Here is a 27,993-nt window from a genome sequence, read left to right as displayed (position 1 = left end):
GCGGGCGGGCGCGGGCGCACTGTGCGCACGTGATTGTGACGCAATGACGCGGAACCCGGAAGAGGTTGGGGCGGGGCCGCGTCAACTCGGAAGCGGTCGGCGGCGGTGGGCCGGAGGGGGCTCCGCCGCAAGACGAGGAGGAAGGGGCGGCTGCGGATCCAGGATGGCGGGGACGGCGCTCAAGCGGCTCATGGCCGAGTACAAGCGTGAGTGAGGCCGGGCTGGGCGGGGAAACCGGGCCGTGGCCGGCCGGCTTGGGGGGAGGGGAACGCAGGCGGCGCGATTCCCGCTTTGTGCGCCTGCGCAGGCAGCACGGCCTGGGCAAGGGCTCGGAGGCTGGACCTGGGATGTCAGGTGGAAGGACCGACCGGCAGGGCGGAGCAGGGCGGGCATATCTACACCTGTAACAAGCTGTCTGTGGCAGCTCAGCCTACCTGTCTGCAGAGCTAGCCCTGGTGCCTATTTTACAGAGGAGGAAGCTGAGGCAGAGGCAGGCAGCTGTAGTTGGGGCAGTGACTTGCCTGGGGGGCCAGGTTGGGAAACCTCTGTGGCGCCCCATAGCTTCTGGGAGGGGGACAGGGCTGGTGGCCAGGTGCGGAAGGTCGTGGAAGCCTCTTGGAGGGATGGCCATGGGTCCCTAGACCCGTGCCCTCCCAGTCCCAGATCCGCCTGTGCTCGTGGTTGGTGAGCAGGACGCTTGGTCTAGTAGAGCCAACACTGACTCCAGCCCCAGAGGGTGAAGCTCCTGGCACTCTCCCACATGAAGCGTGACCGTAGGAACTGTCCGGCTTTTGAGAGGGGCACTGCTGCTCGTGGGCTGGGCCATCCCGGCCTTGGTTGGACCCTCACAGTCTGCCCTGCTCTCTTGGGTCTCCAGAAGAGCAGTGAGAGCACTGATTAAGCACCTGCTGCATGCCCAGACAGCCAGTCACAAGGTGTGGTTTGTCCTTTCTTCTCGAAGAGGACCATGACGTCAGGGAGATGGTGGCACTGAGGCAGGGCCATGCAAGGCCACCAGCCTCACTCTGTCCTCTGGAGCCATCTGGGTGCAGTGGCCAGATGTTCATCAGGATGACTGGAGAGGGCCCAGGATGCAGTGGGAGACCCTGGCCCTTTTAAGCTAAGGTCTTTTCAGTTCTCACTTAGAATGAGGCAACACCCATTCAGTGAATAGGCCTCTTTAAGAAGTGAGTCGAGGGATGGCCCCTTTAATAAAAAAAAAAAATCAAACTGAGAGAGGAAGACTCTCAGGGTTGCTGGCCAGAAGAGCACAGGCACAAGCAGGCCCTAGAGGGGTGCCTAAGAGTGGAAAAAGCTTCCCGAAGATAGCCTTCCTGGCCACCCTGCGAGTACCCTTCTCGGGCGGCCCTGCCACCTGCACCTGAACCCTTGCGGACTGGAGGAGCCTTGCGGACCTCAGAGACGCTTTAGCTACTTTAGAAAAAGGTTTTGGCAGGATTAGCCTTCGGGTCGACAGCTGGAGGGACAGAGCCCTCTGGCTTGATGTCCCACCATGGGCTGTGCTGAGGGGGTGGTGTGGAGTGACCCTGAGGTCTCCCCTCTCCCCTTGGGGCTTCTTTCTGTCTCATTCTGCTGTGGGGCTTGGAGGGGGCCCTGTGCTGGTCAGGCTCCTTGGCAGTCAAGAAGGGGCTGTGCTTGCCCCTCCAGCCCCCTCCCTTCCCTGGGGGGGAGGCAGTCATAATGGATTTAGGGGTTTGTAGGAGATGGGGAGAAGGAAGCTAGGATGTCCTGGGTTCCAAGCCTCCTCGACCCCCATGACACCTTTCCTGCTCGAGGCCACTCTCTTGAGACTGGGGATATGGGGACGGGGGCTGAGGTGAGAAGGAGTTTCCTCTCTGGGAGTTCTGGCGCCCATGTGAATGAAGGAGCAAGCCATCTGTGCCCACAGGAGGCTTACGCTTTAATTGGGGAGCCGGTGTCAAGTGAGACATCACAGAGGAGGGCCTGGGAGGGTAGTGCCAGGGAGGGCCTGCACTTGGCTAAGCAGGGAAGTCTCACCACCATGCTGGCGGAGGGTGAGGCTTCTTTTACAGATGAAGAAACAGGCTTATCTAGGCTTGTGACTCGTGACTTGGTCAAGGTCCCCTGGAGCAGAGTGAGCCAGGATTTGGTCCTGAGTCTCTGACTCCAGAGCTCCCTTCCCTTTATGTGATAGTATGCATCGGAGAACCCTGAAAGCTTGGCTCGAGTTCCAAAGAATCACGGAATTGAAGTGTCAGAAAGAACTTGGGCAGCTTTGGGGGTGCCTGCTTCACAGGAAGAGGGCTCTGTGGGGGGAGGTGTTCCTGACTGCTGGCCTCTGTGCTGAGTGGAATGTGAACCTCCAGTGTGGGGTGCCGAGGGGAGGGCCAAAGTCACGCTGCCTTCCTCTGCACTCCTGTGTGGTGTTGTGAGTGTGTGTGTGTGTGTGTGTGTGTCTGTCTGTGTGTGTCTGTCTGTCTTGGGGCGGGGTTCAGATCTCTAGAGAGACATAGGCCTGGAGCCGGAGGGACGGAGGGGAAGCAGTTATTGGGCTTCACCCTCCAGCAGCTTGAAGATAAACCAACCCTTCTGCATCTGTCAGAATGAGCCCTTGGGGTGCGCCACCCGCAATTTTAGGGGCAGTAAATGCTATCTGAATTGTGGGGCACCAAGTCGTTCCAGCCCAGGAAGAGAGTGCATGCTCCTGGTGCCCCAGTGGGTCACTGCTCTACGGGAGGCGTCATTTGTGTAGGTAAAGAGGAAGCGGCAGCCAGGCAGAGCCGTTGTTCAGGCCTTGGACAGATTCGTGCCCGTTGCCTGTTTTTGCGCATCTGAAGGGACATCGGTTTCAGGTTGGGAAGGGCCCATGAGCCAGGCCGAGCCCCCCCTCCCCCCACCCCAGTCCTCTCCTTGTATCCAGCCTCAGGGGACTCTTTGAAGCTTTTGAACTTGTCCCCTGGGAGGCTTCCCTAGCATAGGGTGCACACAGGAGGTACTTCCTAAAGCCTCGAGGAGAGCTACCACATCTCTTGTCAGAGGTAAGCTTGTCTAGGCTCTTGGCCTGGAAGCTCCGGCTCTTCATCATCTATTTGGCAGAGTCCAGAGCCAAAGTGGTCACTTCAGCTGTGGTCTGGCCAAATGGAAGACGGACAGAAGGATAGTCACCTTCCTGTTTGTGGGGCCATTGCCCCTGATTGCTGCCCATATCCACAAGATACCCTTATCTGACCTAGGCCCATTGGGACCCCAGATTGTCTTCAGAACAATTCCTGCCCAGCCCGAATTTCTCTCCCATCTCATGTTTGGGAAAATATGTCTTGGTTTGTAATTTTTGGACCAGCCCTGTGCTTTCATGAGTGCAGGGGATGCCCCTGCCTACTCACACAGATGGGCACTGTGAGGTTTTGGTGAGCTGGCCTCGGCCACACCGCCCGATGGGGCAGAGTCCGGACTCCCTGATGCCAAGCCCATCCCTCCAGGCACTCTCTTCATTTCTTTCTTTTTCTAAATTAAAAATCGATCATCTTAACGTGCAAAACTGCGTCTGGATTGAATCACGGTAGAGGTTTGGGTTGTGTGACCCACGAAAACCTCCTTTGAGAGGCCAAAGCAAAGAGCGGTTGGTGCTTGAACAGCCTGTTAAAACCCTCTTCCCTTCCATGGAGAGTGTTTGGCCCTCCTCCTCCTTAGGATCTCTGCTGTGGAGCCACAGGGGCGTCCACATCTTCCTTCAGGCTCCTGAGAACAGGCTGAGCCTTTGCCGTCCGGGGTGACTGCAGGGCAGGTTCTGAGCCAGCAGCCGGGCATCTGCAGCTGTCTTTGGCCTCTTCCCAGGAAATCCCAGGTGAGGACCCTCGGGTCATCCAGGGGTGGCCGCTGCTCAGGCCTGGCCTTGTTGCCTCCTTCCTCCCGGCCTCTCACAGTCAGGACTGAGTGCCAGAGCCCTATTTCCCATCCCCCAGTGTTCATCAGGGAGGGAGTCTACACCTGTTTGTCACGTCCTCTCTTTTTCTTTCTAATCGAAGGCAGTTGTGTTTGTAGTAGCAAGTCTCGTCTGAGTGTCCTGGGAGACCCAAGGAGGGTACTTCCCACAGCTTGGGGAGGCCCAGGGATGGCCACCTGATGTGGTCTCTTCTTCTGGGCTCCCCCTGGTAGAGCCTCCAGATGGCCTTGAAGGAGGGGCCGGGCCTGGACACCTGGAGTTGGACCCAGTGTCCCGTCTGCTTCACTCTGGTGCCCGTACCCGGCCCCAAATAGTTCCACTGCCTACTGTGTGCTAGGCTCTGTACTGGGGAGATAGATGGCAACAATGGAGCAGCATGTGCCTCAGGGAGTTTCCAGTCTCTTGTTCATATGTGTCTACAAGTCTGTACAGACTTGTGTATTTAGAGACATAAAGCCAAGGCACTTAAGAAAGGAGGTTGTGGTGAAAGAAGGGGCTGAGCCCTTCTGGGAGGAAGGCAGGGAGCACTTCGGCAGAGGTGGCTTAGGAGAGGGCCAGGCCCCTGCCCTCAGTCCGAGGAACATCCTGTCTAGAGAAGAGCTCCCCTTCCCCTCCAGCCATGCATTTCCTTTGAGAGGTCACTGACCCATTGGCCTTTGTGGGCATTGAGCCAAGTATTCTGAAGCCTGACGGAGCCTGGTCAGAATGGGCAAGAGCAGTGGTGAAGACCAGGCTGGGGCTCTCTGGGCCCGGTGACTTTGTTGTTCCGTGGCAGATGGTGAAAGTAGAATGTGTCCTTTGACCAGCTGGATGGACTCTCTAGAAGTCGGTGGGCCCCATTTAATGCCCATCGCCTGGCCAAGCTGACTTGCTTCACACACCCCAATCATTTCCTCGTTGGGATCAGACAGTGTAGCAGATGGAGTCCTGGATACCGATTGCTGTATTGGAGATTTTCCTGAGCCCAGTGATCTGTGCCTGGCCACCAGGTGGTGCTGCTGGGTCATGCATGGCCCCTGCTTCTGGTCTCTCACTCCTGGCCTCCCTCCCGGGAGCAGGGGCGGATTCCAAGGCAGTTTCTCCACTTCCAAGGCTCCATGGCCCCCGGAGCTGGGCTTGGCCGTGTTGGGAGCTCTTTCCAAGGACCATGTCACTCCCAGAATGTCCAGAGAGAACTCCAGCCGGAGACCACAGTACTGCCCCCGCTTCAGCTAGTGTGGCCAGCCTCTAACCCTAAATGTCCCGGCCTCTTGCTCCCCGTCCGTGCCCAGCCTTTCCTTTCCGTGATCTCGGCTCTTTCCATCTGCTGTGGTCCAGCATAGGTGTGTAGAGATTGGACACCTTTGCCTTGAGCCTGGAAAGGAGATGCAGTGAGCTACAGCCTGTTCACTTTCCTCGTCTCTGGTGCTCTCTGTATTTGGGCAGCCTCTGTGCTGGGGCCCATGGCTCTCTGGGAGGTTTTCTGGCCTCAGTCAGCCCTGTCAGCTTACCTTCCTGGGTGAGGGCATGCTACCCTAATGAGAGTAGGTCCCGATGCCAGATGATGCAGCCAGGCTCACCCCGTGTCAGGGTGAGGCGAAGGAATTGGGGACATTGAGCCTGGATAAACACGCACCTGACCTGCCTTCGTGGCTGGAAAACTGTTGGGCGGGCAAAGGCTTAGGCCTGGCCTAAGCCAAACAGCACTTCTAGGCTACAGGTTGGAGAGGGGCAAATCGAGGATTGTGAGGAAGAAGCCTTCCTGACAATTAGAGCAGAAAGGGCTGCCTTGATAGAGTGTGCGTGCATGTGTGTCTGGTGTGTGCATACGTGTGTAGGGGTGGCACATGTACGTGTATGTATGTGCTTATGTGTACATACATGGGTGTGTGTGCATGCTTGTGTGGGGGTGGTACGTGTGCACGTACACATGTTTGTGTGCATATGTGTGCATGTGGGGGTGGCACATGTACTTGTATCGTGTGTGCACACGTGTGCATACATGGGCACATTGCATATGTATAGGGTGGTACATGTACTTGCATGTGTGTGTGCTTGTGTGCATGTGTGTGTCCGTGTGGGTGGTACATATACAAGTATATGTACTTGTATGCATGTTTATGTGCATGTGTGTGCACATGTGTTTGCGTGCATGTGGGTGGGTGGTGCATGTACTTGTCTTGTGCACATGTGCGCATACATGGGCATGTGCGCATACGTGTGGGGTGTTACATATGCTTGTATGCGTGTGCTTGTATGCATGTGTTTGTGTGCGTGTATGTGCATGTGTGTGTGGGGGTGGTGCACGTACTTGTGTGCACATGTGTGCATATGTGTGTGGCGGTGGACTGTTGTAATGTTTGCGCTGAGGCGGAACGGCTGCCAGCCAGCTGGTTGGTTTTCTTTGGTTACAGTTTACCCTGGATGGCTCCTGACTGTGGGCAGCAGTGGGCAGCGGTGGGCAGCTGGAGGACGGCCAGGCTGAGCCCGACTAAAATATAATTGGGCCGGCTTGGCAAGATCCTAAGCGTGTGATGTACCACAGCTGCTGTTCATTTGTGGATTTTCAGAGTCATTCTGGGGCTTGTGGGGTGGGGGTCCTTTGGGTCCCACACGGCTGTCGGGGCAGATGCCAGAGCCCGCTGACAGGACAGTGCAGGCAGTCACTTTGAGGAAGTGGATGGCAGGTGGGCCGGCCCAGTGTGGTGCTTCCTCCGTCAGACCCTCTTGGCCAAAAGCAGAGAGAGCGCAAGCAGGGTTAGGCAGATGGAAGGAGCCATGAGGCCCCGGCTGTGCCGGCTCTGATTCTGACCCAAAGGACGGTCCGTGGGAACTGGGTCAGCGGAGACGGCTGTGGAGCTTGGGGCAGAGCACGGCCTCCAGCCCGGGGCCCCTGCAAAGGCTTTAGCCCAGCTCCCGAGACTCAGAGAGGAAGGTCCCTGGGCCCATCCAGTGGCTCTGCACCAGAAGTGGCAGCTTGGTGGCGTATCAGAGAAGTGGCCCGGCCGTCTGCTGTGCTGCGGCCAAGCACCCTGGGGCCTTTCCCTTGGACTTGGAGCTGAAACTTTTCTTGCACATTGGGGTCCGGGGAGCTCCTGGAGCTCCTGCAGGGCTGAATAGGCGGCGCGCAGCAATGGCCTCAGGCGCGCTTGTTGACTTGGCTTTTAGAAGAGAAAGCTCAGCCCGTGCAGTGCAGTAGGAGCAGCCTCCTCAAGCCGTTTTTTCCACTGGGGATGGCTCTGAGTCTTGTCGATTCTTTTGGTCAGTTCCATATGTACACAGTAGACACACGGATGGGGAGAGAGAGGCAGAGAGACTTGTGGGAGAAAAGATGCCATCAAGAGTTCTTTTCCCCCGTTGTCTGTTTCCTTTCTAGTTTTAGTTTCATTGGTTTTGTTGGTGCAAAGCGGTAAAATTTGTGCAGTAAAGTGTCCAATTTGAGCTCACAGCAGGTGATGGCGACCCTGCCCGTCGTGGTGAGCTGCTCTTGTCCGTAGGTCCTCGTTCTTCTGATTTGCTTATGCCTTCACACACACACACAGACCCCCCCCAACACACAGACACAGAAACACACACACACACATACAGAGACACAGACAAATGCGCATGGAGACACAGATATACACACACAAACACATACAGGCACACATGCAGACAGACAGACAGACAGACAGACAGACACACACACACACACACACAAAGACACAAGATAATTTGCTTTTATATCTAAATGCTCTGTTTGGAGTTGGTCTCGGTATGCAGTGTGAAATGCTGCTCGAACCCTAAATGCGCCACCCTGTTTTTGTGGCAGTTTCTACCCAGCAGTGAGCTCTTACCCCAGTAACCACATTCTTGGGGTTTAACCAGTGCGGGGTGGTCACGTTCTTCGCTGGGGGACCCTGAAGGATGGTCAAGGAGGTGGCCATGCCTGAGTCCCTGGGCCCTGTCCTGTGAGGCTGCAGTGTCATAGGGATCAGAGCCAGGCAGGTGGTCCTGGGGCAGGGATGCTTTTTTAAACCCTCTCTGTGTTATAAGCCTCTGGGTCAAAAGGGAGGAGATGGTGGGGCTGAAGATGGCAGGATAGGCATTTTTAAAAGGGAAGAAAGTAGAACGTGGAGGTGGCCAAGGGCAGAAAGGGTGAGGCTAGGTGGGCCGGCCCACAAACAAGGGCGGTGTGGGATGGAGCTGCCACCACTGACTGTGATGGATGGTCTGGTGTGTTGTGGAAGGGGGACTGTGCTGCACACTGATTGGTTGGAGCAGCCTGGAAGAGAGAAGACTTGGGGAGACCGTGTTTGGTCAGGTCTGCTTCTGGTGAGGGGAGGTGTGTGTTAGGCGCCATCATGTCAGACCCAATCTCCGCGTGGCCCCATCGGAGGAGCCTCATCTCAGGCCTCATCCGTCTCCCTCACTGCAGCATTGGACCCTCCGGACCACGTCCGGACCACGTCCGGACCACCGCTTCTCCTCCTGCAGATTCTCTGCCCTCGGGCTTTCCATGGCCGCTCCCTCCTGGCTCCCCTTTTGTCCAAGTGACCGCTCCTTCTCGCTCTTCTTCACTGGGTCACTGTCCACATCACTGGGGGTCTCGTCAGCCCCAGCGGGTGCAATGACCAGCTCTGTGCTCCTGGTTTCCAGAAGCCCAGGACTGACCATTTTATACCTCTACTCAGTAATCTCAGAGAGCAAATACAAAATGCTCTGATATCTGAAGCCCTCGTGACCCAGCCCCTGCCTCCCTTGGCAGGATTCTCACACCCTTCAGTGCAGTGGCCCCGGCCTCTTGGCTGCTTTTTGTCTTTTTTGTCTTTCTGTCTTTTGCCTTTTTGTATCCTTAGTACTTAGCATAGGTCCTGGCATAATAGGTGTTCAAGAAATGCTGATTGACTTCAGGACACATCCCTAATCCTACATGCCTGGGCTCTCTTATCGTCTCTCTGCAGATCCAGCCCCAGCTAATGGCCTCACCAGTCACGTGTTGGTCATTTCAGGCTGGAAAGAGCCTTTGTTAAGCACCTTCTGGTGCCAGGCTCTGGGCTAGGTGAGTGCTAGGGCTGCAGATATGAGGAAGAAAAGAAAGCATCTGTTCTCCAAGTGGCTTCCCTCTAAAAGTGGGTGACAAAACATGAAAGGGAGGGGCGAGAACGCGGGGGGGGGGGCAGCTCATTCCCCTCCCCCCCGGCTCCCCAGCCAGGCACCTCGTTGTTGGCCCAGAAGGCCCAGTGTCTTCTTGTCTCCTCTAGAACACGAAAAGGTTCCTCTCTCTGACCCCCACCAGCCTGCCTCCCCCCCATCTCGTCTGTCTCTAAACAGGGCTGTTTAGCCCTGCCCCTTGGATCGGAAGCCCTTCACTGGCACAGAATGCCTTGGTCACCGTGCTTCTCGTTCCTAGAGCCTGGGCACAGAGATCTCTAATCGGTACTTGCTGATTGATTTGTCCCCAGGTCTCCTCCGGGAGCCGCGGGCAGGAATTAGAGAGAGGAGGATTTAGGAAGGGAAAGAAAAGCGGCCCGGCGTGCTCTCTCGTGGGGGTGGTCTTCCCATCCCTTCTCTGACTGGATTCTTACTTGGCTCCCAAGACTGGGGTGATTAGATTTCTTCTCTCTTCCCAAGGTTCCCACCAGGGTCCATCCAGCCCTACCCCACTGACCAAGATAAAAGTCTTGCTATATGCAGAGGCCAAACACGATGTCCTCAGAGATCCCCTCTGCCTTGGGCATCTCAATTTGTGGAAGGAGAGTGTTGCTGTGGGGGGGGTTTCCAAGTCCCTGGATTTGGAGTTAAGAAGACCTGCCTTGGAATAGCTCAAGGACCATGGGCAGCCAGCCTCAGTTTGCTTGCCTTAAAAAGGGGGATAATGAAGGTTCTGAGTCACAGGATTGTTGGGGATGAATGTGTGTGAAGCGTGTTAGAAACCTCCCAGAGCTGTACAAATGCTGCTCAGGATGGAGGTTTTGTGATAAGAACCCCTCAGGTGGTGTTCACCCCAGATTCTCTGTAGGGGGGCCCTTACAATCGATCAAGTCAGCTTGGAGTAGCTGTTAGAGTATTAGTTGTGCCTTGGGTTTGAATCCCACCATAGATGCTTCTGCCGGTGTGACCTTGGGCGAGTCTCTTCCCTGCTCTGTGCCTCAGTTTCTTCCTCTGTAAAATGAGGGTGTAGGACATGGCTGCTGGTGTCCCTTCTGATGGAGGTGAATGCTGGGAAGCTCCCAAGAAGTCACATTGGGGCTGCTATTCACTTGGCAGTGACTGCATTTTAATTCTTCATTTTGTAGAGCTGACGCTGAATCCACCGGAGGGAATCGTGGCAGGTAAGGCCCCCAGCTTCTCCAGCCATCCTGTCCCATCTGCTGCATTGCTGTGCTTTGGGGCCCAAGAACTAAAGTGTCCGTCCCTCCTTTTCTTGCAGGCCCGATGAATGAAGAGAACTTTTTTGAGTGGGAAGCCTTGATCATGTGAGTCTGATGCCTGTTTCCATTTTCACATCTTTTTTAGTGACTGAGGTAGAGCCGTGTCACTGCCACACCCTCGGAGCTTTCAGAAGGGCCACTGTGCCACTGTTGTGGCACAGGATCCTAGGGCTGCTGGACTGGGCCTACCTGCCGAGTTCCCCTTCTTCATCCCTGCCCCCGTTTCCTTCCGGCTCGCCATCTCCTGACTCTTGTGGCCCAGAGGATGGACAGGCCCCAGGTGTCAGGGGGAGCCGGGAGAGCCAGGCATATTCCCTTTGGGTGGGAGGGGAGATGAAGAGTGGTGAGGGCCCCTTGCTCAGAGGCTAGGTCAGCCTTCCAGAGCACATCTCCTTTGCCAGGCCTGGCCTGCAGAGTAGCAGGGGTGACAGTAAGGTTTGGGGTTGCTGTGTGTCCAGGCAGGAGGGCAAGGTCATGCCCGGTGCTGACCTCCCCGTGGCTGGTGATGAGTCTGCTGTCATTGCTTTCTGGAGAAGGCAGGCAGGCAGTCGGTTAGCACTGCCACGTGTATCTGCCATGTGTTGCCCTCAAGGACCTTCCCTTTGGGCCTGGCCTCAAGTTCCCTCTTCTCCCTCTCCTCCTCTGAGATTTGAGCTCAGTCCTGTCTTCTCCTCAGCACAAAGCCAGAAGCCAGCTGCCAAGTTCCCTCATGCATATAGTGATTTTCATACATAAATATGCATGTGTACGTCTCTGTCTTTGGTGTCCTCAGGCCCAGGGGAGGAGAGAAGGGGGAAGGAAGGTTCCTCTGACCACATATGATTCAGGCAGGAAGGAATGGCCTCCAGCTGGGGCAGGGGGCCATTGAGGCAGAGGACAGAATGGGAGAGATGGGGGCAGGTTCAAGGGCAGCAAGAAGGGACCTTCTCCATGAAAGAGAGGGTGTGGCTGAGGGGGCCAAGCCAGAAGAGATGGGAGGCTGGAGGAGGAGGGATTGGCCTTGGTGAGGAGAAGGGCCTCCTTATCACCCAGGCCACGAGGAAAGGAGAGAGTCGGGGAGTCAGGTCAAATTTGTCCTAGAGCGGGCCTCAGGTTCCCATCCTCCCCCATTCCTTATCCTGCTTTGGCCCAGCTTCTGACACATCGCTCAACTGGCAGAGGTCCGTGTGGTCACAGCTGTGAGTTTTATAGTAGCAACCTTTGGCTGTGAGAGGCGGGCTGTAAGGAGAGTGGAGTACCCAGAATTGATGCTGTGGGATGGCGGGGCTGGACAAGGCGTTGGGAAGTACCTTGGACGGCAGGGAGGTCAGGTCGGTCAATACTCAAAGACGTGAATTCTGCCTATTCACTGGAGGGTCAGATACTGAGGCTGAAGCTTCGATACTTTGGCCACACAATGTGAAAACAAGATTCATTGGAAAAGACCCTGAGGTGGGGAAATATTGACGGCAAAAAGAAAAGGGAATGGCAGAGGATGTGATGGTCAGATGACATCATGGAAGTGGATGGAGCTGAGCTTGGACAGACTCCAGGAGAGAGCGGAGGACAGCGGGCCTGGCGTGCACGACTGACCACCACCAGTAAAGTTGGGGCTGTCCCATAGCCAGTGAGTGCTTCTGGTTAGATCCTAATCTGACTGTTTTTTGAGGGGACATCATTTACCATAGCTATTTAACTGATTTGTGAAGCCCTGGGAGTGAGTGAGTGAGTGAGTGAGTGAGTGAGTGAGTGATGTGTGTGTGTGTGTGTGTGTGTGTGTGTGTGTGTGTGTGTGTGTGTGTATCTCTCCTCCTTTCCTTTTCTTCCTCTCTCCCTTCCTTTCCCCTGTCCCAGGCCCACATCCCTGTCCCTCTTCTCAGTCATGACACCATCAGCTCCACAGTTCAGTCACCATCTCTGGAGCTGCAGATCCAGCCTTCATAGGCCTCTCTCATCACTAGCTGCTTGGAATGTCTCACATTCCCTGTCTCAGAGACACGCCTCACCCACCGGGTCCCAGGGTCGCCACCCTCGGCCCTGCCCAGGCAGCCACCAGATCTTGTTTCTGTCTGGGACGTCCTCTTCAGTTCACATAGTGGGCCGCCGCCTGGGCCCTCATCCACTCTCAGCTAATTCTTTTGTTCAGAACTTAACCACACACACGACAGAGAAGGTTGTACGTGAAGTGGTTAGTCGCCATTTCATACCACTAGCTTTAAGGAAAACTAAAGCATGTGACAAATTCCACACATAACTTTCCAAACTGCCTTCCTGGTACTTGGCGCTGCCCTCACCCGTGCATTAAAACACGTATCAGTTGTCCCTTGGGGGCATCACTGCTGCTGCCTCTCCATTCCCCTGCCCCCAATTTAAAAAAGGAGATAAAGAAGGGAAAACTGCTCTTTGCAATAATAAGCAAAATGGGTCACCGGGGTGACCATGTCCAAGGCGCTGTGTCTCCCTGCCCTTTGCTGAGAGCTGGTCTAGGCAGCCTACCAGGCCCTCTGGAAGCTGCACTGGTTGCCGTGCCGAGCAGAGTTCTTTGGCTTTTAATGTGGCTGCTTCTCTTTCCACTCTAGTCCGTCTGCCGCCACACTGGTTTTCTTTTTTTTTTTTCCGATTAAATCATTTTATTTTTCCCAATTTCATGTGAAGACAGTTTTTAACGCTGATTTAAAATATTTTTTGGATTCCAGATTTTCTCCCTTCCCTCCCCCTTCCCTAGGACAGTGAGCGGTTGGCTGTAGGTGTATGTGTGTAACCATATAGAACATATTTCTGCTGTAGTCTCATTGTGAAAGAAGAAACAGGCCAAGAGAAGCACAGAAAAAGGAGTTGTCTTCCACCCACCTTCAGACACCTGCAGGCAGATGGCACTTCACCGTTGATCGTCCGCAGTCACTGCGGGGATTGTCCCAAGCCTGGTGCCCCCACCTCCGTGCCTTTGTATTGGCTCTTCCCCATGCCCGGATTGCTCTCCCTCCTCACCTGATTTGGGCATCCTGACTGCTTCAGGTCCCAGCTGAGGGACACTGTCTACAGGAGGCTTCTTCCTGTTTTCTCCCGGGGTGACGTGCCGTCCCACTCAGATTCCTCACGTCTGCTTTTTCTTTTCAGAAAGCCCAGTCATTGGCAACATAGCTTAGAGTTACATGGTGATTTTCAAAAACAAGTTTTTATTCATGTCCTCTTGTTTTTTGACACCATTCTCACCCTCCCCAAGACCTTGGACCTTCTTTCTTTGGCCCCTCATTAGAAAAACTCCTTAGGGACAGGGATGCTTTGGCCTTTGTCTTTAAAATCCAGCTTTGGTACAGTGCCCTGTGTAGTGTCAGCACTTAATAAATGCTTGTTAGTTAATGTGTGCAGGCATCATGGGTGGAAGAGCTGGTAAAACTGTGTGTAACTGTCTGTTTTGGTTGGTGCGTGGCTTTGACAAAGATGACCGCGTTCCTTGAGTTCTCAGGATGCCTGAGGATGTTAAACCTTGGTGCCGCAGGTGGGAACTTTCCTTTCTCTATTTATGCTTGAAGCGTAATTGCCTTGCAAGTGTGGACAGTTTGAGTTTTGTTTCCTCTTGGTTTTTCTGAACGTTACCCCTAGACGTTGGGGTGCCCACAGCCCTGCCACTCAGTCATGGTGGAGGGCAGGACAGATGTGGGGCTGCGCCAGGCTCACTCGCCCGCCCTGCTCTGGCACCTCCGCGCTTCCAGGGTCGACTCCCCGTTGGCATGGCCGCCTCACAAGCTGGAGCCACTTGAGAAAGGAAGGAGTCAGCCCTCTGAGGTATACCCCAAGAGCCATCCATCAGAGCTCTGGAAGGGCCAGGACTGCTGATTTTAGGTACTGAGATTTCACTCACTTGCCTTTGAGAAGTGATTTGCCCTCTTTTGGGCAAGGCACTCTGTTTGAGGACGACTTTGTCAGGGTGGAATTCCCCTTCTTCAGGACCCGCTGAGTTTGTGGGTTTTGGTCCAGTTCCAGGGCTTTCACCAATGAGGAGCCGTTTACAAACGCGCTTAAAACAACTATTATGGCATTAACCGTCCTTGCCTTGGTTTTGTTTGGCAGACAGACACCTGGCTGCTTCCCGTCTGTCCTTTCCCTGCCTCCTGCCCTTCCTTGCTCTCTTGCGCTCTGAGGAGTTCCAGGATTTTCTGTGGTACTTTTTCCTAACACAGAGCAAGTGGCAGGGAGTGTCTGGATTATTGTCACGGCCAGCAGCAGAGCAGCCTGACTATGCTGGGGACTCCCTTTTCAGATTGTTATTAGCGGGGGTTTTCCCCTTTTTAACGGATAATGACTGAACTCCTGTTTGGGGGCCTTACAGCTCAGCTGAAGATCTAAGACAAAAGCTCACAGAACATTAAATTACTGGGGAAAAGCTCAATGGTAGTAATGCCATGGTCTCAGCCAAGAGAATCGGACCAGCTCCAAAAGGGGCTGGAACCTTTGAAGGTCGTTTGTCAATGGCGGAATATGTTGGTGTTTTGGGGGACAGACTGGAAGCAGGAGGGATGACCTGGAAACTGCTCTTAGGACCTGGACGAGAGTAGCGGCCATGGCGGTGGACAGAAGGCTTGGACGGGCAGGATAGAGCCATTGATTTGGGGGGGGCACCTTGCCAGCCACGGTAGCCAGCTTAGAAGATTGGCTTCTTCGCCAAGTGTTTCTGGGGGATGATGGAAGATTCTAAGCATTGCTGTCTTAACAGAATGAGCAGCAGCAAAGGAGAAGATAAGCCTTAAGAAGTCTTGATCGGGGGGCAGCTAGGCGGCCCAGTGGATAGAGCACCAGCTCTGAAGTCTGGAGGACCTGAGTTCAAATCCGGCCTCAGACCAAACACTTGACACTTACTAGCTGTGTGACCCTGGGCAAGTCACTTAACCCCAATTGCCTATTAAAAAAAAAAAAGAAGTCTTTATCAGAGCCAGCCCAGCAAGACCAGGCCAAGTCCATTTGTGGATAAAGCTCCAGAGAGGGGGGAAAGGGAAGAGATCCTGGGTGACGAGGGAACACCAGCCCCGCTGCTCCATGGTCATCCCTCCGTCCTTCACATGCTTTTTGAAGGGGGCACTGGCAGCAGGTGCATTTTTGTCAGAAGAGATCTTTGGAGACCACCCAGCATCTGAGGCAGGCTAGGGGGTGCCTTGCCCGAGGGCTTGGATCACACCTGCGAAGCTCAGTCAGAGCCCTTTGGGGACCAGTCACTGCAGACACACACAGGATGGCAAAACCCAGACTAGAGTCAGATAAGGTAGACTTTGATTCTTAATGCTTTGAAGGATTTTTTTTTGTTTTACATGAGGGTTAAATCTTTTAAGTAATAAAGTTCCCTTGTGCATCCTGTATGATGCCGAGATTGCTGTTTTCTACATGTCCTTTTCAGAAACCTTTGCATCTGCTAGCGCAGGTCTTTCCCCGACGCCCTGACCTCTGCCTTGGTTTGTGGCCCCAGCTAGTCTCTGGGGGCTGGCCTGGGAAGGCGCTGGGGAACAGAAAGTGAAATGAGAAACATGAGGGAGACCCAGTCATCTTTTAAGCCCCGACCCTCAGAAGACAGGTTGCTGATGGACACAGTAAGCCTCCACTTCCCTCTCCTGAAACTCCTGGGCATTTTAAAGAAGCTTTTGTTAAACTATGGAGCAGTTTCATGTGGACACAGGCCGATCTGAGGGTCAGGGGTGGAGGCAGGCAGTCTGTTTTGTGGCAGCTGGACTCTGATGACATCAGCACTTTCTGCTACTAGGATGTGAGGTCTTCTGTCCAGGTTTGGCAAAAGTGGCTGAGAAAAACAGTGATGGAAATGCACTGTGGACCTCTCTCCTCCCCAACCAGCTGTGCCTCGTCTTGTGACCGAGACCCCGGAATGGGTGTGGCAGTGTTCTTCAAGTCCCCACTGAATGTGCCCTCTGTGATATTCCTGTCAGCATCTGTGGCCTTGTGGCCTTGTGTCCTCGTCCTCTCCCACCGCCATCATCGTTATCTGGACTCCGATGTCCTCCTTCTTCCAGACAGACTGGCCAACTTGCACATGACATCTCTCCCGTCACCGGGTCTTTGTACAGACTGCCCCATCCCTGGAAAACCCTTCCTTCTCCTTCCCAGAATCCTCAGCATCAGTCAGGACTCAGCGTGAGGGCGGCCTTTGCTGAGCCTCAGTGGTCCTCCCTGCACATTACCTTGAATGTATTTTGTGTTGTTTTCTCGGGGTACAGGCCCTTTCTGTTGGGGAAAGAGCTCTGGGGCCTATGCCTGGCTCTGTCCCTCAGTCCCGCTGTGACTTGTGCAAGGTGTTTCCCTCTCAGGGCCTGAGCTCCTCGTTTGTAAAATGGGGGGACCTCTAATGGCTCTTCCATCTCACAGTCATGACCCTGTTCTCTGTGAGGGAGGGACTGTTCTGGTCTGCGGACCCTCAGCCCTCTCCGGAGTGGGAAAGGTCTGGGCAGAGTCCTTGGAGGATTCTGAGGGGGGAGAGGTTTTCAGACCAGTGTGACTTGCCATACGTGTGAGCCTGGACAGGTGGACAGGGGCCGCCACATCGTTGGTCAGAGGGAGGCATCTGGAAGGTCTGTCAGTCGATCAATGAATCAGTGCACACTTATGAAGTGCTTGCTATGTGCTAGGCCCTGGCACAACCCGAGTGTCAGTCATTTCTGAGTCCTTGTGGCCAGCATCTTGGGCCTGGGGAGTCTGGGATGGCAGGGAACTTGTAAGCTGGCCTGGGGGCAGACAGGAGCTGAAGGCTGGCCATCTCTGTCCCCTGGTGGGATGATGTGTGGGGTCTTCCTTGGAGCTGTTCTTCAGGGCTGCCTTACTTGTTTTCTTCAGTTTGAAGATTCTGGGATGAGTTCTCCTTTAGGGAGAGATGCCTGCCCTGGGCGTTGGAGCTGATGTGTGTGCTTGCCAGCGCACCTGCGGGCATGCCGCTTCATACGCGGGACTTACCCGGGTGCCTCCTCTGGGCACCAGAGCATTTTGGCAGCTGAAGAAGAAAGAGGAGGCCCCCAAAGCAGTAACCTGTCAACAATATTCTGTGGGCAGGGTATAATAAACCGTGTGTTAGAACAGTTCAGGCAGTGTTTGATCATTTTCTGGAGCTGTGGCGTATCTACTTGGTGTTTGGGAAAAAGAAACTCCTGTTTGGAAACACAAAGGCCTGTTATAAAAGCATCAGGCGGATTCTGCGGGCTCATTGAGAAAGCCCCGGCGCTCTCTGGGAGCCCCTCCAAAAACGCCACCCAGACACCATTGAAAACATGGCAGCCAGGGCACTCCCAGCTTCCGTCGGGTGGGTGGCTGCCAGTCTAGGGGCCTGAGGCTTCCCGGCCCAAGGAGGCTTCATGGCCCCCAGGACTGTGGGCTGTCTGTCACTTCCAGGCCGGCCCCTCAGGACCCCGTAAGAGATCACTGAAGAAGTCAGTGGGAAGATCAGGAGAGCCCGGTGGATTCTGCCGCCGGCCTCGGGATGAGGAAATCAAGGCAGATGGTCAGTGTGTGAGGCTAGATTTGAGCTCAGGTATTCCTGGTTCCAGGTCCTGTGCTCTGGGACATTGCCCAGATGTCGCCAAGAGGACTCCAGAGGAGTGGAATCAGTGACCTGAGCTGGGATCTGGAGGCCTTGGCGAGCTGCTGGCTTCCAGGGGGATGCGTGCAGCAGGATTGGTTCATCCTGGCCTTGTCCTGGCCCACAGTGGTGGCCGCTCGTCGAGAGCTGTGACTCCTCGCCTGCACCAGACGATGGCCCAAGCGTCAGGGGTTCATCAGTCATCCGTGTGCTGGTTTTTTGCCCTTCATGACTTTGGCTCCTCTCGCTGGCTCCCCACTCCCAGCCCCACATAGAGCCAACCTTTGTGACCAGTGTAGGGGTGGGGGGAGGGATAGACGCTTTGGGCCTTTCTGCAGACGTCTGTCTCCTTCCGTGCCCCTTGCCCCCGCCTTCCTACCTGGGCTGCTCGGGCCTGCTCCCTGTGTCGGTTGGGGTCCTGAAGTCTCTGGGCATTGTTCCCTGGGTGTTCCTGTGGGCTTTGTGTGCATGGGCTCCCCCGGGTTGACCATCCTGCTCTCTGAAGGCTGCTTCTTTGTTGTTCCCTTTTGGCCGATTCAGGCACCATCACGTGCCTCTCATTGTTATTAGCCATTGGCGAATGAGTGGACCTGGCTTTGTGGGGGAGGGGCGGCTTTCCTTGGAGTTATTGCTAGGGGGAGGCTATTCCTTAAACCTGCTGATTTTGGGGGAGAGCCTGGGGGGGCTTTCTTTGGAGTTATTGCTAGGGGGAGGCTATTCCTTAAACCTGCTGGTTTTGGGGGAGAGCCTGGGGGGGCTTTCTTTGGAGTTATTGCTAGGGGGAGGCTATTCCTTAAACCCGCTGGTTTTGGGGGAGAGCCTGGGCTGGCAAAGGCAGAAGATACTCAGACACTGAGAAGGCCCCAGTGGGACAGGAGCTTCCAGGCCTGGTGGGGGCATCTTAGGCAGCATCCTCTGGCTTTAGGGCAGTGGTGGGGAGTGTCCCAGGGGGACCCACAGGGGCTGGGCTCTGCCCCACCCAGAAGCCGCCCCTCCTTCCTGCACTCACATTCCTTTTTTTTTCTTTTAAAGGCAGTTTGGGTTAAGTGACTTGCCCAGTGTCACACAGCTAGTAAGTGTCAAGTGTTTGGTCTGAGGCTGGATTTGAAGTCAGGTCCTCCTGACTTCAGGGCTGGTACTCTATCCACTGTGCCACCTAGCTGCCCCCACATTCCCTTTTCTGAACTTACTGCTCTGAGGCTGACACCCCTTGGGGCCCCTTGACCCCTTCTGCTTCTACTCACATGCGACAAACAGAGCTTGTAATTACTTATCTCCTGCTGCCTGTAGACGAGCCCCTAAGAACCCTTCCCTGACCCCTCCAGCCACCCCCTCACCACTTCTGAGGCCTCTGACCCCCTCGCAGCCCCACTGAAACTGGCCTCTCCAAAGCTGCCAGTGACCTCTTAATGTCCAGACTTGATGGTCAGTGGGGCAGTCGGTCAACAAACATCAGTTAAGCAGCTGCTGTGTGCCAGGCACTGGACAAAGAAAGGTCAAACAAACAGAACCGGTGCCCGGTCTGGTATGGCAGCTGAGGCGCAAATAACCGCATGGAAACAAGGATCCCCTGGAGATGATGGACGGAGGAGAGACGGAGGCCAGCCGGGGAAGGGCAGGCGCCACCCCTCTGGACTTTCTTCTAATTCCCAAGTTCTGCCCGTCTGTTCTCAACTGCCAGGTCGCGTTTGTCATGCCCCAGACTCTGGCCCGGGCCCTCTTCCCTTTCATGATGACGTTCCCTCGCTCCAGGGGTTCCTGTGCCCAGGACGTCTCCCATCCTGCAGACATCTCGAATGCCACAGGCCCTGCCTCGTTACCCTGCCCCCCTCTCTACCCTTGGCTTTATTCTGGACTCTGCACCCCATGTAGTCATCCAGCAGCCACATCTTTCCCATCTCCTCTTCCTGCTTGTACTGCCACTAGCTGGGTTCAGGCCTCCCCTCTGTGTCTGCTTTCCACCCTTTCCTTCCCTTGTGACACATGCAGTGTCAGGCAAAGCAGATTCCTCCCGTTGCCTGTGTTCAGAATTCTGTAGCTCTTTCTGCCCTCGGGTCCATCACCTCTGTCACTGAGTGTGGCTGCTCCCGTTTCTGCCCTCATCAGCTCTTCCAGCTCTTCCCCCGCTTTCTCTGCAGCCACTCCTTGCCTGCTCTTAGAGCCCAGTGTATTCCATCGCATTCGTTTAGGCACACCTTCCCCTCCCTCCATCGAAGGCTCCCTTAGTCTCAGTCAGGTCTTTTCTGTGCACTGGGCACTGCGCTAAATGCTGGGAAGACGAAGAAAGGCAAAAGCAGCTTCTCTTCACAAAGAGCGCCTGAATCTTGGCCAGGGACGAGCTGCTGCTGCGGGGCCTTTTCCTCTGTCTTTGCTCTCTTTGGGGCCCGGGCTCAGTCATGGCTCTTGCCCTATCCCAGGCAGCTGGGGCAGTCACATGCGGAAGGTACATGGAGACGAGGGACCCTGTGGGGCACCTGTCCTATTGGAAGGACTGTCAGGGAAGATGTTCGGCGGGTTCCACGGGGTCCCTGTGGCTAGGTCTGGCACCCTCGGTTTGATGTGGCAGATTTAGGCTTCCTGGCAGTGAGAGCCTAGGCCTTGTTGGGAGGTCATTTGGCAGAGGCCCAGTGACCGCTCACCTGGCATGTACTGAGTGTGGGCTGCTTATCCTGGGAGGCCCTGTCCAGCTCTGAAACCGGGATCCTTTGGAGCTACAGATGCGTCATGGCTGTCATTCCTGGGCACTGCTGGGTGTGGGGCTGTGGATCCCTGGCTGGAAGCCAAGAAATGGAGGTTCCAGGCTTCTGAGGTGCTCCTTAACGTGCGTTTCGGAGGTTTTATGGACTATGGCAGGAGCTATGGTGGGGTGTGAGCTAGTGAGGAGAATGTCTGCAGAGGTCACCAGGTGATGGCTACGAGGCTAGATGATTAGAGTGTGGAAACTGGAGTGGGGTGCCGAGAATGTGCCCATCCTCCTCTGGGCCCTGAGTGGCTGGGGCTGGGGGGAGAAGGGAGTGGTGTCTTCCTGAGAGAGCAAGAGAACAAGGTTTCTTTTACAACATAGAGATAGATGATGAGTGTGTGTGTGTGTGCGCGCGCGCGAGATTGGGCTAGAAAGGCCCAAGTGGAGCACACCTGGGAGCAGCAGAGGGGATGACACCAGTGCTCGGTCAGAGCTTTGGGAGGAGGCTGAAGGGGCCGGTGGCCAGGACCAGCGGAGGGAGGGTCGGCTTCACCAAGGTGGCAGGGCAGGCTTGCTGGCATTTAGAGGTGTCCCAAAGGGGGCTCCTATATGGGGTTGAGTTCTTTGGGAGCAGAGGTCCTTGAGGGAGGCCAGCTGTGAGTCAGGTTTGGAGGCCCAGGCAGGGGCCTTTGTCCCCTGGAAGTTCCTAGTGCCCTGGGCAGCCGCCTCTCCTTCTTTCGTCAGGGCAATCCTCACTTTCCCCTTGTTGGTCCCCCAGACGTTCACAGGAGAGGGCGCTTATGGGCCAGTTTTGATCTTTGCCTGAAGAAGTCCAGAGCAGGTAAATGGAACTGCAGACAGGCCATTCTTTTTTTTTTTTTTTAGGCAATTGGAGTTAAGTGACTTGCCCAGGGTCACACAGCTAGTAAGTGTCAAGTGTTTGGTCTGAGGCTGGATTTGAAGTCAGGTCCTCCTGACTTCAGGGCCGGTGCTCTATCCACTGCACTACCTGGCTGCCCCAGGCCATTCTTTTTAATTGCCCACGTTTTTGGACTCCAGTGTTGGGAGTCCGGCTTATGAGTCCTGGCTTGCCCATAAGCACTGGCCTCTTGTGCTGGCCTGGGTCAACATTCACCAGGATGGTGGGGGTCTTTTGCTTAGAATTTGGGGCTTTGGAATTCACCCAAGGTTGCCTGGGACATGGGGACGCTCCCCTCATTCCCAGTCTTCCCCCTGTTGAGGGCAAGGAATGTCTGACTTGGTTGTATTTGAATCCCAAAGGCCTGGCTCAGTGCCTTAGTGAGTATTTATTAGGCACCTTCTGTGTGCAAGGATAGAAGGGTACAGTGGAAAGGCCCTGCCCTCAAGTAATTGGCATGCTGCTGGGGTTGAGGGGATGGTGCTCAGACAGACTGCTAAGCAGACCAAGCGAGCGCTGCCTGCCAAGGGGATCAGGGATGGCTTCCTGGAGGAGGCAGTGCTGAGCTGAAGCACCTGTTGATTGACTAAGAGGCTGAGCCGAGAGGTCTGAGGGCAGACTGGAACTGTGCCAGCCTTGGGCTTGAGGAGCCCCTGGATGTGGTTGTGCTTTGGAGGGGAGCTTGGCAACTGAGTGGAGCGTGGACTGGTGGGGGAGTTCCACGTCTGGCCTGGAGGCTGTCAAAATGAGGGGGGCGGCCACGGGAGTTGGGACGAGGTGGTGACATGCCCCAGACTGCTCATGCGCTTGGGGAGGTCTGGTGGTTGGGGGGGGCAAAGGGAGCAGGACCCTTCTTTCCCTGCCTCTGCCCCAGCAGAGTTCTCAGGCCCCACTGGACTCTTCCTTGGCCTCCTTGGTGTAAGTCTTTTGTGTCCGTTTCCAGAATTCACATTCACTTTGGAGCTTGTCGGAGTCGGGGGTGGGGGGAGGGAGCAGAGCGCTGCTCAGGAGAGCTAGCCCCTCCTAGGTGACCCTGCCTGAGCCCACGTGCCCACTCAGCTGGATCCCTTTTCTGCAGGGGCCCAGAAGACACCTGTTTCGAGTTTGGTGTTTTTCCTGCGATTCTTAGCTTTCCCCTGGACTATCCACTCAGCCCCCCGAAGATGAGGTTCACCTGTGAGATGTTCCACCCGAACAGTAAGTGAATTTGCTCTTTGTGTGGGGGATGAGGCCAAGAGTTCTCGGGGCTAGGAAGAGCTGCCTGTACTGTGTGTGACTGTAGGGTCCTGGACAGCTCCCTGTATCAAGGGGTGGGGAGGTGGGGAGGGTTGAGAGTGGCCAGAACCTTGGACCATGGAGAAAGTTCGAATTCCTGCTCTTCTGGAATCACTGCTTACTCTTTGTGGAAACTGAGGTGATGCCTCGGCTCACTAACCAGAAAATGTATGTGGAACAGTGCCCCCGCCTTTAAAAAAGCCCTCATTATTTATTTTTAGCTTCATTTTCCAATTTTGAGTTCCAGATGCTGTCTCCCTCCAGCCCCTCACCTCCTCACCTCCTGAGAAGGCAAACAATATATCGATTCTCCATGTGATACCATGTGACGTCATGTAAAACCTATTTCCATGTTGCAAAAAAAATTAGAAAGCAAGAAACATGAAGTTTAGCAGAGTCTGCATTCAGACTCCCCGAGTCCTTCTCTGGATGTGGACAGCCTTTTCCATAAGGGGACTTTGGGAGTTGGCTTAGATCCCTGCGTTGCCGAGAATTGCCCAGTCTATCGGATGGTCATTGCACAGTGTTCCCCTGGTTCTGCCCGTTGCCTTCTGCGTCAGTTCATGTAGGCCTTTCTGAGTCTGCCTGTTCCTCATTTCTTCGGGCACGCGTGCCACACCTTGTTCAGCCGCTCTCCAGTGGGTGGGCCCTCCTCCATTGCTAGGCCTTTGCCACCACAGAGTGAGCTGCTGCTGTCAGTATTGTTGTTCACGTAAGTCCTTTTCCTTTGCTCTCTTTGGAATGTGGACCTGGTAGTGGTGTTGCTGGCCAAAGGGTACGCATCATTTCAGACTTTCTGGGGCCTTGTTCCAAATTGCTCTCCAGAGTGGTTGGATTAGTTCACAACTCCACCAACAGTGCATCAGTGTCCCAGTTTTTTTTGTAGAATGAGGTCTTTTATGGGGATCATCCTGGTGTCGTGAAGCTCCAGTGCCCGGTGGAGTACATTCTCCAAGGGGAAGGTGTCTGCTGAAAGCCCTGGTGAGCCATTGGAGGGCATGGGGGTCTTTCCTCAGACTAGTGGAAGGCTAGAAGCTAGCAGAGCAGAGGAGGACAGTTTGTAATTTTGCTCGCCCCTTTCATGGCATCCCTTTCCCCTAGGTCACAGTGGGCAGGGACCAGGTGTGAGCCTGCAGTCAGGGCCAGCGCAGTCATTCCTTAGTTAGTTATGGCGGGAAGGTGTCCATGCCCTGAGGGGCGGGGCACAGGCTTCTCCTCTTTCCCAACCTCTGAGGCCGTGTTCCCAAGGAGAGGTGTTGACCCTGAGGGAGCCCGCCTGTTGCATTGACGGGGCCTGTTCCTCACCAGCCTTGAAATCCACAGGTGCACATACATACATGCATGAGCACAGAGACACATGGTCACGTGCACACAGCGTTGAGAGTCAGGAGTCCCAGATCCCTCTGGGAGGGAGCTCAGAGTCCATGGAATCCCCCCAGACAGGTGGCCGTGGGCGCCCCCTGACTTCTCGTCTTGGTTCCCTGGTCCTTGCTCATGGGGGCACGGAGAATCTGTGCGACAGCCCTGCCATTGTGTGTGTGTGTGTGCGCATGTGTGTGCGTGCGTATGTTTCTCTGTGCGTGTGTGCACGCGTGTGCATGTGTGTGTATATGTCTATGCATGTGTGAGTCCTCCTGGTTTTTGTCTTCAGGACAAACGTCTCGCTCCCTTCAGCAGATGCCTCCCTTGTGCCCTCGAGGCCCCCGAATCCCCTCGGAGGCCTGAGCTGTGCAGAGCATGGCCTGGGCCTGCCTGCTGTGGTTCTCTTCCAGCTGCTCCAGATCTTAGATTTCTTGGCTCCCACACCATGCTGCTGAACTTGTGGCCCACTCAGACCCAGAGATCTAGCTTTCATAGAGACCACTGGTTCTGGAATCAGGAAGACCTGAGTTCAGTCCAGCCGTGGACTCTTACTAGGTCACTTAATCACTGTTTGCTCCTGTTTCCTCATTTGTAAAATGGAACTGATTGCAGTGCTTGCCCGCCGGGCACAGACAAGACCGGTCTGAATGTGCGCTCTTGCCCTTCGCCCCTCCTTCAGTCTCTTTCGCCCAGCTCACTCCCTCTGCCAGTGTTGGCCTCACCATCAGGTGGGATCTGCGGACCTCTGAGTGCTGGCTTGTCACGGCCTCGGAGACCTTCTGACACGATGCTGAGCGTCAGGGAGTCCTTTGGGGAGGTATGGGGCGCAGATGGAGGCCTGGAGGCAGGCCTGTCGTCCCCTTGTCTGGGTGCCTGGTCTGCTCAGCGGGACTGGAGACAGTTTCTGCCTCTGCTCCTCCAGCCCTCCAGGGAGGGCCGCTGTGCCTGGGGGAGGGGGCCGGCTAAGCCCCGGCGCCTGTCCTCAGCTCTCCTTGCGCTGTGGTGGGCCCTTCCAGCGTCTTCCACTGTGGCGCCCTTTCCTGAGGTTGAGCTGCCGATGACTTTCCCGCACGTTCTCATCAGGGTCCCTGGCCCCCCAGACCCGTTTCCCAGTGGCAGTTTCTCCATTCTCTCCAGAGCTGCTTTTGGAGGATCAGAGAACGCAGAGCCCTGCAGGTCTTCTCTTTGAGCTCTCGGAAACCTGCTTCTCAGAAATCCGGCCGGCGCTCCCCCTTCAGTCGCCAGCCCTAGGATGGGGTGGCCGCTTCCCCCAGGCCCCCCAGGAAGGGGGGAAGGATTGGTACAGAGCACAGCTCGAGGAGCTGCGGAGCTGCAGAGGTGGGAGCACAGAGGCCGGCCAGCAGGTCAGAAGGGCTCAAGGCTGCTCCGATGACGGCTGTGACGGTCACCCGAGTGACTTCTTACCTCTGCCTCCTGGATTTCTTCATGGGAACATGCTGCATTTCAAAAACGGCACCCTCCCTCTTCTGCCAGCCTGTGGGCCATGTTCATGTGAAGGCTAAGATGTCATTTGCTTATTAAAAGACCCCTCCCTCTTCCACCTTCAGATCAATGCGGGGATGCATTTTCTTCCTCTCCTTCACCCCGTCACAACCCTAACTCTAACCCTAAATGCTTGAAAAGATGCAAAAACAGAACACATGCGGCATTCTTCTCACTAATCTTTGTTTTGGGAGGCAGCATCCTTTCATATAAAAATGGGATTTCTGTTAACATGTAATGGATTTCTTATTGCTGTTTTTAAATGAATTAAGTATTTTTAAAATGTTTCTGTTTGTAATACAGTAGATATTCATAGCTATAACTTATGTAAACAAGCACTTTCGGGGTGCCAAAAGGCTGCCCTGGGGAACCCTGGAGGAAGGAATGACCTCCCTGGCTCCCACTTCCATGTGTGATGTCTGTAATAATGCTAATTAGTGATAATGCTAATAGCTGGTGGTCATACAGTGCTTCCAAGTCTCCTCCTCTGAGGAGTATTGGTAGTATTGGTCCCATTTTACAGAAGAGGAAGTTGGGGCCCAAGGCAGGGGGCGACTCAGCCAATGAGAATCAGAGACGGGATTTGAATCTAGGACTTCCAGGCCTCCCCTCACTTCAGGATGGGGCTCCACTGAGGAAGCTGAATCCCTTGAGCTGTTTCCATAAAGACAATAGAGACTTTTAACAGAGTGGGGGAGGCTGCTCTGGCTGGGCTCCATGGGCTATGGGCTGCTGCCTGCATTGGTCAGGTCAGGGAAGGTCCTGAGGAACTCGTCTCCTTGGGCTCCCTGGCACGGCAGCATTTCTGGCTTTGGCTCCCTCCATGAGTCACCTCCTGGGACCCTTTCAGGGGAGATGCGGTGGTGGGGGGGAGTCGCGCTCCCTGGGCCTCTGCCAGCCCCCTCAGCCGCCTCTCTGACGGGCGTGACTCTGGGGACGTGCCTGGAGTCGGCCACAGCTGTGCAAACAGCAGCTGGTTTCTGCCCCTGGGCGCTGGCTCTGATCCTGCCGTGTGTCACCTCACCTGTGTTTGGGTCTGTTGACAGTTTACCCTGACGGAAGGGTTGCATCTCCATCCTGCACGCTCCCGGAGACGACCCCATGGGCTACGAGAGCAGTGCCGAGCGCTGGAGTCCTGTGCAGAGCGTGGAGAAGATCCTCCTGTCAGTAGTGAGCATGTTGGCAGGTAAGCAGGGCCGCCGCTGCGGGCCAGAGGTGTGGGCGCGCTGGCGAGGGGAGGAGGCCATGGACCCACCATCCGCGCCGAGGCTGCGGAGGAGGGCCGAGGAGGTCCTAGGATCCTGAGGCCTGAGGGGAGCCCATAGGGAGGGTGTGGATTTCCTGGGCTTCTGGGCATTCTCCCTCCTGGGCTCCTTGGGCCTCCTGTGAGGCTCCTGTGAGTGAGCAGCCCTGCATGAGAGTGGTGCACGCAGGTAGAGACTCTCAGGAGAGGCTCCCGAGGGTTCTTGCCAAGGCTTCCCAAAGCTCCTGCGTTGGCATCTGGAGGGCTCTGTGGTGGCTGCTTCACACCAAGGCCAAGTGCCTCCTGTGTGCCGGGCTCTGTCCCAAGCTCTGGGGAGACAGTGCTTAAAAACACAGACACAGGCTGACCCAAGGAGCCCCAGACTGATGGGGGAGGTACCAGGCGGGCTCACCTACTGATGAGATAGACACAGGACCCATTGGCAGTTTGCGGTGTGATTCGAATTCGGGGGTGGGCAAGGCTTCTTGTGACTGAGACTGGCAGGGAGCCTGTGAGCTCACCAGGAGGTGGGGGCCAGGAGGAGGCATTCTGGGCACCGGGGATGCCAGCCAGAGAGAGAGCCCTGGGGGCATCCCACCCAGGGCCAGTCACAAGGAGGGGTGCGCAGTAAAAGAGCCACTGCCTCGGGCTCCCCATGAGACCAGGTGTCCCTGGAGAATAGACCTCCCCCTCACTGGTGTGGAGGTGCCTGCAGACGGGGGAAGTTCCCTAACAAATGCTTAATCATGCTGAAAGCAAGGCTCCTGTCCCGTGTTTCTGGAATGCCTCTGGTGTTACAGGGCCTGGCTGGGGTGTGCTCCCCGTTCCCTGTTCTGCCCCCTCTCGGGGGACCCCTTTCTAGGGAGGCAGCCAGAGAGTTTCCCTGCCTTTGTCCTTCTCTTTCAGAGCCAAATGATGAGAGCGGTGCTAACGTGGACGCTTCCAAGATGTGGCGGGACGACCGCGAACAGTTTTATCGCATTGCCAAGCAGATCGTTCAGAAGTCCCTGGGGCTCTAGGACACGCCTTCCCTCCCCGGCCTTCCTTGTTTCTCCCTCCCCACCCCCCCATCATCAGCGGTTCCCCTGCAGCGTCCCCTCTTGTCCCCATGCTCAGCCCCTCGACGCTCCTTCCGTTGGAGGGGT

General features: G+C 55.5%; 1 protein-coding gene across 1 annotated transcript; it reads left to right on the top strand.

Annotated features, from left to right (window-relative positions):
• The first annotated feature begins 42 nt into the window (after positions 1-42).
• Positions 43-27,993, top strand: UBE2G2 (ubiquitin conjugating enzyme E2 G2). The gene is given in 7 exon segments (XM_020973381.2): positions 43-206; positions 10,183-10,218; positions 10,317-10,362; positions 22,544-22,662; positions 26,652-26,666; positions 26,669-26,791; positions 27,755-27,993. Coding segments are annotated over 7 exon segments (615 nt in total). The 5' UTR covers position 43; the 3' UTR covers positions 27,868-27,993.

The sequence above is a fragment of the Phascolarctos cinereus genome, unplaced genomic scaffold (assembly GCF_003287225.1).
Source record: "Phascolarctos cinereus isolate Bilbo 61053 unplaced genomic scaffold, phaCin_HiC Scaffold_5;HRSCAF=322, whole genome shotgun sequence".
In the NCBI taxonomy this organism is placed as follows: domain Eukaryota; kingdom Metazoa; phylum Chordata; class Mammalia; order Diprotodontia; family Phascolarctidae; genus Phascolarctos; species Phascolarctos cinereus.
This window is presented reverse-complemented; position numbering and strand designations above follow the sequence as displayed.